The following is a 17,389-nucleotide window of genomic DNA, read 5'->3' as shown; positions in this document are numbered from 1 at the left end:
TTTGATCCATCCTGCCACTGTGTGCCTTTTGATTGGAGAGTTCAATCCATTCACGTTTAGAGTGATTATTGAAACGTGGGGTCTACTGTTGCCATTTTATCACTTGTTTTCTGGTTCTTTTGCATTTTGTCCTGATGGAGAGCTGTTACTTTGTGTTCTTGTCCTTCTGCTTATCTCCTTTGTACTGGATTTTGTAACCCCTTTCCACAACCGACAAGGGACCCCACAGGACCACTGTGACTATGAGGAGGGGTCCAGGTCCAGTCAGCAACAGCTGACAGGGTTCCTGCTTGGTGCAGTCTAATCAGCTGTTCCCCCCCCCCCACACACACACACACACAAGTCACAGCAAATGGAAGCAGTGACTAAACTCTATCTCTATGCGGAGGCACAAATCCACACCATCAAGCAGTATGAAAAAATATATTAAATCTCCAGAACAGAAGGAAAATGATAAGCACCCAGAAAACAATCCCAAAGACAATGAAATCTATAACCTAAATGATGATTTCAAAACTGCCATTATTAAAAAACTCAACAAGTTAAAAGAGAATTCAGGTAGACAACTCAATGAGTTCAGGAGCTCTGTCACAAAAGAGCTTGACACTATAAAGAAGAACCAACTAGAAATACTGGAGATGAAGAACACAATGGAGGAGATTAAGAAAAATCTGGACTCTCTGAACAGTAGGGTTGATAATATGGAGGACAGAATTAGCAATTTGCAGGATAGGAATATAGAAATGCTGCAGACAGAGTTGGAGAGAGAACTAAGACTAAAAAGAAATGAAGAAACTCTCTGAGAATTATCCGACTCAATTAGGAGATGCAACATAAGGATTATAGGTATACCAGAGGGAGAAGAGAAGGAGAAGGGGGCAGAATGCCTGTTCAAAGAAATAATGGCTGAGAACTTCCCAAACTTGGGAAGAGAGCTGGAACTTCATGTGACAGAAGCCAATAGATCTCCAAACTTTATTAACACAAGAAGACCAACCCCAAGGCATATAGTAGTGAAACTAACAAAAGTCAACGACAAAGAGAAAATACTAAGGGCAGCAAGGCAGAAGAAAATAACTTACAAAGGAAACCCCATAAGGCTATCAGCAGATTTCTCAGGAGAGACCTTATAGGCTAAAAGAGATTGGAATGAAATAGTCAAAACTCTGAAGGACAAAAACCTGCAGCCAAGAATACTCTACACAGCGAAAATATCCTTCAAATATGATGGAGAAATAAAACTTTCCCAGATAAACAAAATTTAAGGGAGTTCATCGCCGCAAAACCTCCTCTTCAAGAAATGCTCATGAAGAACCTCATTCCTAGAATTTATTTTTTAAGAGCAGTTTTAGGTTCATAGCAGAGTTGAGCAAAAAGTAAAGAGTTCTTATATACCCCGTGACCCCACACATGTATAGCCTCCACCATTATTACCGTCCTGCACCAGAGTGGTACATTTGTGACAATCGATGAATCTAGATTATTGACACATCGTTATTGCTCAAAGTCCATAGTTTACATTAGGGTTCATTCTTAGTGTTGTGCATTCTGTGGCTTTGGATAAGTGTATAATGACATATAGCCCTGTTATAGTATTATACAGAACAGTTTGACTGCCCTAAAAATTCTGTGTTCTACTTATTCATCCCTCCCTCCCTCTAACCCCTGGCAGCCACTGATATTTTTATTGTTTCCATAGTTTTATCTTCTCCAGAATGTCATATAGTTCGAATCATACAGAGTGTAGCCTTTTCAGCTTGGCTTCCTTACTTAATGATATGCATTTAAGGTTCTTTCCTAACTTTTCATGGCTTGGTAGCTCTTTTGTTTTTAGCCCTGAATGATATGCCATTGTCTGGATATACCAGAGTTTATCCATTCACCAACTGAAGAACAACTTGATTGCTTCCAGGTTTTGGCAATTATGAATAAAACTGCTGTAAGACAGGTTTTTGTGTGGATGTAAATTTTTAACTTATTTGGGTAAACACTAAAGAGATTGGTTGCTGGATCGTCTGATAAGAGTACGTTTAGTTTTGTAAGAAACTGCCAAATTGTCTTCCAAATGGGCTATACCATTTTGCATTCCTACCAGCAGTGAATAGCATTCCCATTGCTCATATCCTTGCCAACACTTGCTATTTTCAGTGTTTTGAATTTTGGCTGTTCTAATAGGTGTGTGGTAGTATCTTGTTTTATTTATTTATTTATATAGTTATACTTTTTTTGCTGAGGAAGATTCGCCCTGAGCTAACATCTGTTTCCAGTCTCCCTTATTTTGTGTATGAGCTGCTGCCACAGCATGGGTGCCAGTGACTGGTGTAGATCCACACCCAGGAGCCAAGGCCTGCCTGCTGAAGTGGAGCACTCTGAACTTAACCCCTATGCCACCAGGGCTGGCCCTCTTTTTGTTGTTGTAATTTGCACTTCCCTAATGACATATGATGTTAAACATCTTTTCATATGCTTATTTGCTATCTGTGTATTTTCTTTGATGAGCTGTCTCTTTGGGTCTTTTGCCCATTCTTAAACCAGGTTGTTTGTTTTCTTATTATTGAGTTTTAAGAGTTCTTTGTATGTTTTTAGATGACACTCCTTTATCAGACAAGTCTTTTGCAAAGATTTTTTCTGTCTGTGGCTTGTCTTCTCATTCTTTTGACATTGTCTCTCACAGAGCAGTAGTTTTTCATTTTAATAAACTCCAGCTTATCAATTATTTGTTTCATGGATCATGTCTTTGTTGTGTGTAAAAAGTCATCGCCAAACACAAGGTCATATAGATTTGTTTCCTATGTTATCTTCTAGGAGTTTTTATAGTTTTGCATTTTACATTTAGGTCTCTTATCCATTTTGAGTTAATTTCTGTGAAGAGTGTAATGTCTGTGTCTAGGTTCATGTTTTTGCATGTGGATGTCCAGTTCTGGCACAGTTTGTTGAAAAGATTATCTTTGCTCCATTTTATTGCTTTTTATCCTTTGTCAAAGATCAGTTGACTCTCTTTATGTGGGTCTATTTCTGGGCCTTCTATTCTGTTTATTTGTCTGTTCTTTTGTCAGTATAACACTGTCTTGATTACTGTAACTTTATAAGTCTTGAAGTTGGGTAGTGTCAGTCCTCCAACTTTCTTCTTCTCCTGCACTAGTGTGTTGGCTATTGTGGGTCTTTTGCCTCTCTCTATAACTTCAGAATTAGTTTGTCAATATCCGCAAAATAACTTGCTGGAATTTTGATTGGTATTGCATCGAATTTGTAGAACAATTTGGAAAGAACTGACATCTTGATATTATTGAGTCTTCCTATCCATGAACAGGGAATATTTCTCCATTTATTCAGTTCTTTTTTGATTTCATTCATCAGCTGTAAGGTATTTTGTAAATGTTCATCATCAAGATGAGGAAGTTCCCCTCTGTTACTGTTTGCTGAGAGTTTTTGTCATGAATGGCTGTTGGATTTTGTTAGTGCTTTTTCTGTATCTATTGACATGATCATGTGATTTTTCTTCTTTAGCCTGTTGATGTGATGGATTATATTAAGTGATTTTGAGATGTTCAACCAGGCTTGCATACGTGGAATAAATCCTACTTGGTTGCAGTATATAGTTCTTTTTATACATTGTTGGGTTGGATTTGCTAATAATTTGTTGAGGATTTTTGCTTCTATGTTGATGGGAGACACTGGTCTGTTGTTTCTCTTCTTGTAATGTCTTTGTCTGGTTTTGGAATTAGGATAATGCTGGCCTCATAGAATGAGTTAGGAGGAATTCCCTCTGCTTCTGTGTTCTGGAAAAGATTGTAGAGAATTCTTATAATTTCTTCCTTAAATGTTTGGTGGATTTCACCCATGAACCCATCTGGGCCTGATGCTTTCTGTTTTGGAAGGTTATTAATTATTGGTTCAATTTATTTAGTATATATAGACCTATTCAGATTGTCTATTTGACTTATTTATATTTTTTAAATAGATACTGTTTTTAAAAAAAGAGGAATACTCATTAAGGGAAATTTGGGAAAAAGAGAAAAGTAGAAACATACAACACAATTTCAAACAACAAATGATGGATTTCCTCTATGAGTTTCTTTGGTTTGACTTACTACTCTTGTTTCTGCAAGTAGATTAGAATGTTTGTCATGACATGTCTGACATGTGTCAGTAGAACAATTAGCATGTCAGTTAAAATAGGAAAATGCGAAGAATTGCCTCAACAGTCACATTGCCTTATCACGTCAACTTAAAAATCCTCAGTCCTTCATGATATGGTCCTGGACTATATGTCTCATTATTTTCTAATATTAATTCTGTTGCCAGTTTTCTGTGTCCACCACACTATTTTCTTTTTCTTTTTTTTATTAATTCCTTTTTTTTTATTGTGGTAACATTGGTTTATAACATTATATAAATTTCAGGTGCACATTGTAATATATTTCCAGTTCTGTGTAGATACATCATGTTCACCACCGAAAGACTAATTACAATCCGTCACTACACACGTGTGCCTAATCACCCCTTTCATGCTTCTCCCTCCCCCTTCCCCTCTGGTAACCACCAATCCAGTCGCTCTTGTTATATGTTTGTTTGTTGTTGTTTTTCTGTTCTATATGTGAGTGAGGTCATATGGTATTTGACTTTCTCTCTGACTTATTTCACTTATCATAATACCCTCAAGGTCCATCCATGTTATCACAAATGGCCAGATTTCATCATTTCTTATGGCTGAGTAGTATCCCATTGTGTGTATATACTACTTCTTCTTTATCCATTTGTCCCTTGATGGGCACCTAGGTTGCTTCCAAGTCTTGGCTATTGTGAATAGTGCTTCAGTGAACATAGGGGTGCATGTATCTTTATGCATTGGGGTTTTCAAGTTCTTTGGATAAATACCCAGCAGTGGAATAGCTGGATCATATGGAAGATTCTTAATTTTTTGAGAAATCTCCATACTGTTTTTCATAGTGGCTGCTCCAGTTTGCACTCCCACCAGCAGTAACAAGGGTTCCCTTTTCTCCACTTCCTCTCCAATGCTTACTGTTTCCTGTCTTGTTAATTGTAGCCATTCTGATGGCGGTGAGGCAATGTCTCTCTGTAGTTTTGATTTGCATTTCCCTGATAGTTAATGATATTGAACATCTTTTCATGTTCCTGTTGGCTATCTGTATATCTTCTTTGGAGAAATCTCTCTTCAGATCTTTTGCCCATTTTTTAGTTGGGTTGTTAGTTTTTTATTGTTGAGATATATGAGTTCTTTATATATTTTGGATATTAACCCCTTATCAGATATATGGTTTGCAAATATCTTCTCCTAATGGTTAGGCTGTCTTTTCATTTTCTTAATGGTTTCCTTTGCTGTGCAGAAGATTTTTGGTTTGATGTAGTCCCATCTATTTATTTTTTCTGTTGTTTCCCTTAACTGGTCCAACATGGTATTTGAAAAAATGCTGTGAAGGCCGATGTCAAAGAGCGTACTGCCTATGTTTTCTTCCAGAAGTTTAATGGTTTCAGATCTTACTTCAAGTCTTTAATCCATTTTGAGTTGATTTTTGTGCATGGTGTAAGATAATGGTCTACTTTCATTCTTTTACATGTGGCTCTCCCGTTTTCCCAACATGATTTATTGAAGAAATGAAAATCTATCTCCTTTGTATGTTCTTGCCTCCCTTGTTGAAATTACTTGTCCATATATGTGTAGGTTTATTTCTGGGCTCTTGATTCTGTTCCATTGACCTGTATGTCTGTTTTTATTCCAGTACCGTGCTGTTTTGATTACTATAGGTTTGTAGTATATTTTGAAATCAGAGAGTGTGATACTTGCAGCTTTGTTCTTTTTTCTCATGATTCCTTTGGCTATTCGGGGTCTTTTGTTGTTCAATATAAATTTTAGGACTCTTTGTTCTGTTTCTGTGAAAAATGTTGTTGGAACTTTGATAGGGATTACATTCAATCTGTAGATTGCTTTAGAAAATATGGACCTTTTAACTATGTTAACTCTTCCAATCCAAAAACACAGAATATCTTTCCGTTTCTTTGTATCTTCTTCAATTTCTTTCAACAATGTTTTATAGTTTTCAGGGTACAGATCTTGCATCTCTTTGGTTAAGTTTATTCCTAGGTATCTTATTCTTTTTGTTGCAACTGTAAATGGGATTGTACTCTTAATTTCTCTTTCTGCTACTTTGTTGTTAGTGTATAGAAATGGAACTGATTTTTGTATGTTGATTTCATATCCTGCAACTGTTTTGTATTCGTCTATTATTTCTAAAAGTTTTTTTAGCAGATTCTTTAGGGTTTTAACTGGAAAAAGAAGAACAAAGTCCCAAGTCAGCAGAAGGAAGGAAATAATAAAAATCAGTAGAAATAAAGGAGAGACTGAAGAAACAATAGAAGAAATCATTGGAACCAAGAGCTGGTTCTTTGAGAAGATAAAATTGACAAATCTCTAGCTAGACTCACCAAGAAAAAAAGAGAGAAGGCTCAAATAAATAAAATCAGAAATGAAAGAGGAGAAATTACAATGGACACCTCAGAAATACAAAAGATTATAAGAGAATACTGTGAAGAGCTGTACACCAACAAATTGTATAATCTAGAAGAAATGGATAAATGCTTAGAATCATCCAACCTTCCAAAGCTGAATCAGGAAGAAATAGAGAATTTGAATAGACCAGTCACCAGTAAGGAGATAGAAACAGTAATCAAAAACTTCCCAAAAAATAAAAATCCAGGACCAGACAGCTTGCCTAGTAAATTCAAAGAAGACTTAATACCTATCCTTCTCAAACTCTTCCAAAAAATTGAAGAGGAGGGGAAGCTTCCTAACTCATTCTATGAAGTCAATGTTACCCTGATACCAAACCAGACAAGGACAAGACAATAAAAGAAAATTACAGGCCAATATCGCTGATGAACATTGATGCAAAAATCCTCAACAAAATACTGGCAAATTGAATACAACGATACGTTAAAAAGATCATACACCATGATCAAGTGGGATTTATTCCAGGGATGTAGGGATGGTTCAACATCTGCAAATCCATCAGCGTGATATACCACATTAACAGAATGTAGAATAGAAATCACATGATCATCTCAAGAGATGCAGAGAAAGCATTTGACAAGATACAGCTTCCTTTCATGATAAAAACTCTAAATAAGATGTGTATGGAAGGAAAATACCTCAACATAATAAAGAGCATATATGACCCACAGTAAATATCATTCTCAATGGAGAAAAACTGAAAGCTCTCTCTTTAAGAACAGGAACCAGACAGGCGTGCCCACTTTCACCACTCTTATTTAACATAGCATTGGAAGTCTTAGCTAGAGCAATCAGGCAAGAAAAAGAAATAAAAGGGATCCAAATTGGAAAGGAAGAAGTGAAAGTGTCACTATTTGCAGATGACATGATTTTCATAGAAATACTACACTATTTTCTAAATTTATTAGTATAATTAACAGTGGCTTACTGTTGCTCATCAGTTAAATACCATTTTCTCAGCATAATATGCAAGTCCTTTCATGAGCTTGATGGATCATCCTTGTAGCCTTCTACTAGTTGTGCCAGAAGGTCTTCCCCTCATGCTGTGTTATTTTTGCCTTGGTGCCTTTTTTTATGTTTTTCTAGCCTGGAATGCTGTCCTTTTCATCTCTTGAAATGAAGGTGTAGCTTATATTTAATTACTTACATAAATCAATCGATTTTCCTTTCACCCCTCCCTCCTTCCTTCCTTACTTCCCTTCAAACAGCTTTATTGAGGTATAATTTACATACCATAAAGTTCACCTGTTTTAAGTGTACAAGTAATGATTTTTAGTCAATTTATAGTTCTGTGAACATCATCACATGTCAGTGTTAGAAGCTTCCATCACTCCCAAAAGATGCTCATTTACAGTCAGTCCTGCTCCCATACCACAACCTCTAAGATGCTTTCTGTTTCTATAGATTCACCTTTTGTGAATATTTCATATAAATAAAATCATACCATATGTAGTTTTGTGCAATTGATTTTTTCACTTAGCAAAATGTTTTTGAGGTTCATCCATGTTGTAGCATGTATCAATATTTTGCTTTTACTGTAGAATAATATTCCTTTGTATGACATTTTGTTATGTATTCACTACTTGATGGACATTTGTGTTGTTTCTGCTTTTTGGCCACTTGAATAATGCTGCTGTGAATGTTGACCTTCAGGTCTTGTATGAACATACATTTTCATTTCTCTTGAGTAGATACCTAGGACTGGAATTGCTGGGTCATAGGTAAGTTTATGCTTAACTTTTAAAGAAAGTGCCAAACTGTGTTCCCAAGGGCCTGTACCGTTTTACATTCTCACCAGCAATGTGTGTGAAGCTTTCAGTTTCTCCACATCTTCACCTCATAAATCTTACCTTGATCTTCTTGTGGTAGTTTCTTTTTGTCTCATGTATTCTCTCTCTCCCAATATTTCATGAGCTAGCTCTTTAGACATAGATTATAGCTCAAATTTTTGTGGTCTTAGAACTTGGAATTGTTTCCATCAGAGCGTTTTTAGTTAAATACTGAGATATTTACCATCTCTTTACTTGTTTCCCAAATAACATCCTAGCGTTTGGGACCAAAGTGGAGATTGACTCTTTCACCTTTCTTTTATATTCTTTTTGTATGTTTTCTGATAGACTTTGTGGCATATTTTTTACCTGATTTAAATTAGTAAAATACTATTTCATATTAAGTTCCCACAATTTGTAGTACCTAAAGTATCAGTCTGGTGGTATTAAGCTTCAAAAGACTGTCTACAGGTTTGGACTTAGTAGAGTTTTGAATTACTAATTATTACTAAAATATATGGTTTTGCTGGTATTTGAAAGCAGCAAACAAACTAAAAACAAACAAAACAGCCTCACTCAGAGTCCCAGTTTGGCCATTGTGACAAGTCATTTCATCTCTTTGACCTTCATATTTTTTGGCTAAGAAATAGAATAATAGTAATAGTAATATAGTAGTATCTTCACGTTGCTATGAGAGCTATGTAAGGTATTTTCTGTGAAGCACTTTTAACTTCTAACATGCTTCTTAAATGCTGAATACTGTTAACTGTCACCTGGGCATTTGACACTCAGCCTCTAGTGCATAGCTTTCCAACTTCTTTTAACGTTTGTCTAGAACTTTTTCCAGCTGTTTTATTTCATTCTCCTCTGTGTCTTCCTGAACATTTCATGTTCTTTTTGGCATGACTTTTCCCTATTTTCTTGGGCCTGGTGATGAGGAGATTGTTGTTGTTTTACTTGATTGGTATCATTTGTGCTTACTAAACTGGAACAGTATTATAGTTCATGGAAACAGCATAACGTGAATATCTTATGTAAAATATTCAACTAAAATGACAGAAATATTGTCTATTAAATTCTTTTCTGCCTTAGATAATAAACTTATTAGCTGATGCCTTTGCTCGGGCAGTCTAGGAGGGTGTGCTTATTGGTACCTAGCTTAAATGTGAAACTTGGTTTGTCTCCCATTTCATTGTTTTATTACTTTGAGATTACTCTTCTAGTGGTTATCCCTACCCACATATGGATTCTGCACTTTCCCTCCAGGTTAAAATTTTTCAAGATATTAAAAATACAAACAATTGAAATAAATACAGTCGTGCGTTGCTTAACGATGGGGATATGTTCTGAGAAATGTGTCATTAGGCAATTTTGTCATTGTGTGAACATCATAACATACTTACACAATTCTGGATGGTATAGCCTACTTCTCACCTAGGCTGTCTGGTACTGATCTTATGAGACCACTGTCGTATATGCAGTCCATCATTGACCAAAATGTTATGTGGTGCATGACTGTAAACCAGATTTTCTTTTAGGAAGTGGCATGATCTTCTTAAGTTTTGTTATTGAAATAAAAGATTACATGTAATGAAGCTTAGGAGAACCATATTACTATAATCCATAGGAGAAACCTCTTTCAGATTTGTCTTAATGCTAGGAAAATCTGTGGTTTTTAAAAAATATATGTTTTATGGTATTTTTTATTTGTATAACTACATAATTTTAGGCTTAATAAAAATTAAGGTTGAATTATGCTAATCATGAGAACTTTTTTTTAAAAATTGAGTTCATAATAGTTTACATCAATGTGAGATTTCAATCGTATATTATTTCTTGACTGTCACCACATAAGTGCTGCCCTTCACCCCGTTCCTTCCGCTGGTAACCACTGAACGGTTTTCTTTGTCTCAGTACTTGTTTATATTCCACATGAGTGAAATCATCTGGTGTTTGTCTTTCTCAGACTGGCTTATTTCACTTAGCATAATTTCCTCCAGATCCTTCCATGTTATTGCGAATATGAATTTGTCTTTTTTTCTTTATCCAGTCATTGGTCGATGGGCACTTGGGTTGCTTCCATGTCTTGGCTATTGTGAATAGTGCTGCAATGAACATAGGGGTGCATATGCTACTTTAGATTGTTGATTTCAAATTGTTTGGGTAGATACCCAGTAGTGGGATAGCTGGGTCATATGGTAGTTCCATTTTTAGTTTCTTGAGTAATCTCCATACTGTTTTCCATAGTGGTTGCACCAGTTTGCATTCCCACCAGCAGTGTGTGAGGGTTCCCTTCTCTCCACACCTTCTCCAACATTTGTTATTTTTAGTCTTAGTGATTATAGCCATTTTAACAGATGTAAGGTGGTATCTTAGTGTAGTTTTGATTTGCATTTCCCTGGTGATTAGTGATGTTAAACATCTTTTCCTGTGTTTATTGGCTATCTGTATATCTTCTTTGGAAAAATGTCTGTTCATCTCCTCTGCCCACTTTTTGATCGGATTGTTTGCTTTCTTATTGTTCATTTGGGTGAATTCCTTATATATTACGGAGATTAACGCCTTGTCAGATGTATGGTTTTGCAAATATTTTCTGCCAGTTGGTGGGTTGTCTCTTTGTTTTGATCCTAGTTTCATTTGCATTGCAGAAGCTCTTTAGTCTGATGAATTCCCACTTGTTTATTCTTTCTTTTGTTTCCCTTGTCTGAGAGAACATGGTATTTGAAAATATCCTTTTTAGTTCAATGTCAAAGAGTGTACTGGCAATATTATCTTCCAGGAGTTTTATAGTTTCAGGATGTATCTTCAAGTCTTTAATCCATTTTGAGTTTATTTTTGTGTATGGTGTAAGATAGTGGTCTACCTTCATTCTTTTGCATGTGGCTGTCCAGTTTTCCCAACACCATTTATTGAAGAGACTGTCTTTTCTCCATTGTATGTTCTTTGCATCTTTGTTGATGATTAGCTGTGAGTTGATGTGAGGTTTTATTTCTGGGCTTTCGGTTCTGTTCCATTGATCTGTGTGCCTGTTTTTGTACCAGTACCATGCCATTTTGGTCAGTATGGCTTTGTAGTATATTTTGAAGTCAGGGACTGTGATGCCTCCAGCTTTGTTCTTTGTTCTCAGGATTGCCTTAGCAATTCAGGGTCTTTGATTGCCCCATATGAATTTTAGCATTCTTTGCTCTAGTTCTGTGAAGAATGTCATTGGGATTCTGATAGGGATTGCATTGAATCTGTAGATTGCTTTGGGTAGTATGGACATTTTAACTATGTTTATTCTTCCAATCCATGAGCAAGGAATCTCTTTCCATCTCTTTAAGTCATTATCAATTTCTCTCAGTAGTGTCTTATAGTTTGCATTGTATAAATGCTTCATGTTCTTGGTTAAATTTATTCCTAGGTACTTTGTATTTTTAGTTGCGATTGCAAGTGGATTTATATTCTTGAGTTCTCTTTCTGTAAGTTCGTTATTGGAGTATAGAAAAGCAACTGATTTTTGTAAGTTAACTCTATACCCTGCAACTTTACTGTGGTTAATTATTTCTATTAGTTTTCCAATGGATTTTTTGAGTTTTCTATATATAAGATCATGTCTTCTGCAAACAGGGAGAGTTTCACTTCTTCACTGCCTATTTGGATTCCTTTTATTCCTTTCTCTTGCCTAATTGCTCTGGCCAAAACCTCCAGTACTATGTTGAACAAGAGTGGTGATAGTGGACATCCTTGTCTTGTTCCTGTTCTCAGAGGGATGGTGCTCAGTTTTTGCCCATTGAGTATCATGTTGGCTGTGGGTTTGTCATTTGTGGCCTTTATTATGTTAAAGTAATTTCCTTCTGTCCCCATTTTGTTAAGAGTTTTCATCATAAATGGCTGTTGGATCTTGTCAAATGCTTTCTCTGCATTTATTGAGATGATCATGTGGTTTTTGTTCCTCAGTTTGTTGATGCGGTGTATCATGTTGATTGATTTGTAGCTGTTGAATCATCCCTGTGTTCCTGGTATGAATCTCACTTGATTGTGATGTATGATTCTTTTGATGAATTGCTGAATTCTGGTTGCCAAAATTTTGTTGAGAATTTTTGCATCTATGTTCATCAGCGATATTGGCCTGTAGTTCTCCTTTTTCGTGGTGTCCTTGTCAGGCTTTGGTATCAGCGTGATGCTGGCCTCATAGAATGTGTTAGGAAGTGTTCCATCTTCCCTAATTTTTCGGAATAGCTTGAAAAAGATAGGTATTAAATCCTCTCTGAAAGTTTGGTAGAATTCCCCAGGAAAGCCGTCTGGTCCTGGAGTTTTATTCTTTGGGATGCTTTTGATTGCTGTTTCAATCTCTTTCCTTGTGATTGGTCTTTTCAGGTTCTCTGTTTCTTATTGACTCAGCTTTGGGAGATTGTAAGAGTCTAAGAATTTATCCATTTCCTCTAGGTTATGCATTTTGTTGGCATATAGTTTTTTACCCCTCTTTGTCTCTCTTTACCTGCCTTATCTTGAAGGCTACTTTGTCCGATATAAGTATCACAACACCTGCTTTCTTTTGTTTGCCATTAGCTTGGAGTATTGTCTTCTACCCCTGCACTCGGAGCCTGTATTTGTCATTGGAGCTTAGATGTGTTTCCTGGAGACAACAAATTGTTGGATCTTGTTCTTTAATCCATCTTGCCACTCTGTGTCTTTTTATTGAAGAGTTCACTCCGTTTACATTGAGGGTGATTATTGACGTATTAGGGCTTAATGATGTCATTATGTCACTCATGTTCTGATTTTCCTGCATTTCCTTAGTTTTTTTGTCCTGTGTGTTTTGGCCTACCCATTGAATTATGCAGTTTTTTATGATGTTTTTCTTTGGTTTTTCCTTATTTATTTTTTGTGTCTCTGTTCTGCTTCTTTAGTGCCTTCTTTAGTGGTTTAGTGGCTACTCTAAAGTTTGTATTCAGAATCTTGTGCATAACTTAGTCCATTTTCTGATGGCGTCTTATTTCCTTAGTCTAAACTGATTCAGTCCCTCTTCTCCTCTCCTCCTAAGTTATTATTCTTATCTCTTATTCCAACTTGTGTTGAGAGTTTATGGTTAAAGTGACAAGATGGTCTTTGTTTTTGGTGTTTTCCTTCCCTTTAGCCTAATGCTATACTTGAATATTTGTTATCCTATTCTGGTTCTGTCTATCTGTCTCCTTACTCTGTTTTGTGACCTCTTTCTCCCTTTTTTTCTTTTTCAGATATGAGGGCCTTCCTGAGGATTTCTTGTAGGGGAGGTCTCGTGGCTATGAAGTCCCTTAGCTTTTGTTTGTCTGGGAAAGATTTAATTTCTCCCTCATATCTGAAGGATGTATTTGCTGGATAGAGTATTCTTGGCTGTAGACTTTTATCTTTTAAAGTTTTGAATATGTCATTCCATTCTCTCCTAGCTTTTAACGTTTCTGCAGAGAAATCTGCTGAAAGTCTGATAGGGGTTCCTTTGTCGGTTATTTTCTTCTGCCTTGTTGCGCTGAGTATTCTTTGTTTGTCATTCATTTTTGGCAGTTTTACTGCTATATGCCTTGCAGTAGGTCTTTTTACGTTGACAAAATCTAGGAGATCTGAAAGTTTCCTCCACACATTTCTCTCTCATTCCCTAGATTTGGGAAGTTCTCTGCTATTATTTCTTTGAGCACGCTTTCTGCTCTATTCTCCTCTTTACATTCTTGAATACCCATAATCCTTATGTTGCATTTCCTCATTGATTTGGATATTTCTCGGAGACTTTCTTAATTTCTTTTTAGTCTTGGTTCTCTCTCCTTCTCTGTCTGGAGCGTTTCAACCTGTCTATCTTCAGTTATGCTGATTCGCTCCTCTATGGTGTCCACATGAGCATTCAGGGAATTCGTATTTTGTTTTATCTGTTCCATTGTGTCTTTCATCTCTAATATTTCTGATTGATTCTTCTTTATAGTTTCAATCTCTTTTGTGAAGTAGCTCCTGAACTCTTTGAATTGTTTCTCTATATTTTCTTTTACCTCCTTGAGTTTTTTGATGATATGTATTTTGAATTCATTGTTGTTTAGTTTACTTATTTCTGTGTCCTCAGGACTGAGTTCTGGGTATTTATCGTTTTCTCTCTGGCCTGATGTTGGAAGGATGGGGCTTTCCCATTGTGATGTTATTCAGTTGCAGTTACAGCCTATCGGCACTGGATGGGGGTCGAGAGCCGTGTATTCTGAGCCCTTGCCTTCAGCCAAGATGGCATTGGCATGGGCTGGGGGAGGGGTGCTTTCTCCTGTGTGCAACCTCAGGTTTCCCGATCAGCTCTCGTTCTCTGGTTTCCTGGGGTCTTGGTTTGATGAGGTCACACTGGGTGAAAGCTTTCGCCCCATTAGAGGGCTTCCCTCTAGGCTGCAAGGGCCCTAGGGAGTCCTGGGTGATCCTGTGGACGCTCAACCGCTCCCCCACTCCTTCCCTCTCGGAGCCTCACACAGCAGTGACCGCAGTCTTTAGGGGAAGGAGCAAAGATCTCTCTTAACCTGTTCCAGTTCCTCCGAGGGGGGCTCCAGCCTGTCCACCTTCTTTTGTGTGACTGCCGTGACACTCCGAGGACTTTTGTGCTTTTAGGGTATTTTCTGTTGGAATATGGTTGCTCCTTTCTGTTGTATGTTGGAGGGGAGAGAGTCCCGGGCAAGTTCACTCCAGCATGATGCTGACGTCACTCTGAGAACTCTTTTTTTAATGTCAAGAATCTTACTACATTTGTCAAGAACAACTGTTGAAAGCTTTCTTGGATTTTTGAGTTGTTTCCATTAAGGCTATTTTTAGTTAAATATTGAGATGTTTACCTTTTCTTCACTATTTTCCCAAATGCCATGCTGGCCTTTGGGGTCCAGAGTAAAAAGGGGATCTTTTCCTATTTAAAATATTTTTTCTTTTATTTTTCTGATAGACTTTGTGACATATTTGTTACCTGACCTCAATTACAGTGTGCTAGGAACCTCATAACTGAATTTGCTACCCACTTTTAATGATTCTGCTATATTAACTTTAAGCTTTACTTTACTGTTCTATTCATACTTTCTTTAATTTATATGCTTATTTTATCATATTGTACTATTTGTATTTTTTATGCCACTTACACAGGATAATGTACAGTCTGTTTTGCTATAACATGACATATTTATTCCTAAAAGTGACTGTGCTATACAATGTTATGCAGTAAAACCACAGGGCTTATGGGAGAAATGGCATTATGAAAATAAAATTCAAACACCTTGTCAGTGACACATTCAAAAAAGAAATCTTATAAAAGGCATAGTAGAGTTTTATACATTAAATGGTTAAGAAATATATAATTGTAGAATAAATATGACATTTTATTTTGAAGAAGCCCTGGAGTTTGTTTGTGGAACTGTGTTTCAGAAGGGTTGCAGTTTCTGTGTTATAAAGTGGTAGAAGGAAGGTGATCTGAGATAAGATAAAAAATTATAACACCAGATAGAAATGGGTGAGGCTAGGAACATACCAGCTGAAGTGAGATAGCTAGTAGAGGTTTGTGGTATATGCCTTTTTTTATATTGCTTGGTTCATTTGGCCTGGTTTCATTTTCTGTATTCACTTAGAATTTTTTTCTATGTGAAATCATGCAAAAACAAAAGTGACATTCTCATTATGCTCAAATTATCCCCTAATATATCAAGTGAATTGGAACAAATTTGCTTTTCAAAATAAGCCTTATAGCAGAACTGATAACACTTAACGACAGGGATATGTTCTGAGAAATGTCTTTAGACGATGTCATCGTTGTGCAAACATCACAGAGTGTACTTATACAAACCTAGATGGTATAGCCTACTAAACACCTAGGCTATGTGGTACTAATCTTATGGGACTACCGTCATATAGGTGGTTCATCATTGACTGAAACATTGTTACGTGGGACATGACTGTATATAAGTAAGTACCTATCTTGGAGAAAGGGGTTAACTTTTTGTCAAAGAACATGCCATCACCACCTGTTTTTCTTCACATGATTCACATTATGTTACTGTAAAGTCTAAATGATCATAGATTATTTTCTTACAGGAAACTACATTCTTAATTATGTGGCATCGCAACCCAAACTGGCTCCTTTTGTCATCCAAGCTCTGATTCAAGTCATTGCTAAAATCACTAAATTGGGGTGGTTTGAGGTTCAGAAAGACCAGTTTATCTTCAGAGAAATTATCGCTGACGTGAAGAAGTTTCTTCAGGTAAGAAGGCATTGTTACGTTATTAGAACATCACTAGGTGTTTATCATGCCATTTTATAATTTCTAGACCAGAAGAATGCAAATTATGATGTTTTCTAATTTCAAAAATATGTTATTTCTGGCATGTGTCTGTGCACTGTGTATGTATATGTGTATATCTGTATTTCTAATGTGTCTGTGTATTACGTGTATACAAAACATGTGTATATTTTCCATGTATTTTCTAATTTAATGCTCATAGCATCTCTGAGAAGTGGATTTCATTTTGTAAATGAGAAAACCCAGGCTTAGAAAAATTAAGTAATTTGCATAAGATTGCACAGTGACTTAGTTAAGCATAGAGCTAGTACTTCAAAAAGTTTTATAACTGAAGATATATATATATATTTAATTTTTACATTGTACCACATTGACTGTATCTCAAGAATGTTTTCAACCTAAGTGGTTAAAGTTACAGCATATGCACATTTAACTACACAAATTCAGGTGTTTGGACTGGAAAAAAAAAAAAAAGAGAGAACACTAAATTGTGCCAGTGATTCCACTTGGGCTTCCACACAGTATTATATGTCCTGGGGTGTGGTATAAGAAATCTAAATCTGCTGTTTCCTGTTCCTGTATGCCTTTTGTGATATTTAAAGATACACTTTTTCATACAAACATTATCCCTAATTGCAAGAAAAGTACTTTAGCTGGTGCTCTGCTGAAGAAGCAGTGAGCTGTTATAATTCTCAAAGAAAAATTGGCAGTTTGGATTGAGAGATGATTAAGTATTGGTTTATTGGCAATTAGGGGCAATTTGGACTTTCTGAGATTTTATTTATTATACAGTAACTTTAAAATTTAATCCCTGTGTAAGATGTAACTCCGTCATA

At 36.3% G+C, this 17,389-nt stretch overlaps 1 protein-coding gene across 9 annotated transcripts in view; it reads left to right on the top strand.

Annotated features, from left to right (window-relative positions):
- RANBP17 (RAN binding protein 17) overlaps positions 1 to 17,389 on the top strand; it is a 335,940-nt gene that overhangs the window by 24,728 nt on the left and 293,823 nt on the right. For all 9 annotated transcript variants that reach the window (XR_011505729.1, XR_011505728.1, XR_011505727.1 and 6 more), the window contains one exon: positions 16,348 to 16,514. Coding sequence is in view for 6 of the 9 variants with exons in the window: in XM_044777678.2 (XP_044633613.1) it covers positions 16,348 to 16,514 (167 nt within the window). In the remaining 3 variants the exon portion in view is untranslated. The remainder of the gene's footprint in view (positions 1 to 16,347; positions 16,515 to 17,389) is intronic.

This window comes from Equus asinus, chromosome 9, assembly GCF_041296235.1.
Source record: "Equus asinus isolate D_3611 breed Donkey chromosome 9, EquAss-T2T_v2, whole genome shotgun sequence".
NCBI classification, from domain to species: domain Eukaryota; kingdom Metazoa; phylum Chordata; class Mammalia; order Perissodactyla; family Equidae; genus Equus; species Equus asinus.
This window is presented reverse-complemented; position numbering and strand designations above follow the sequence as displayed.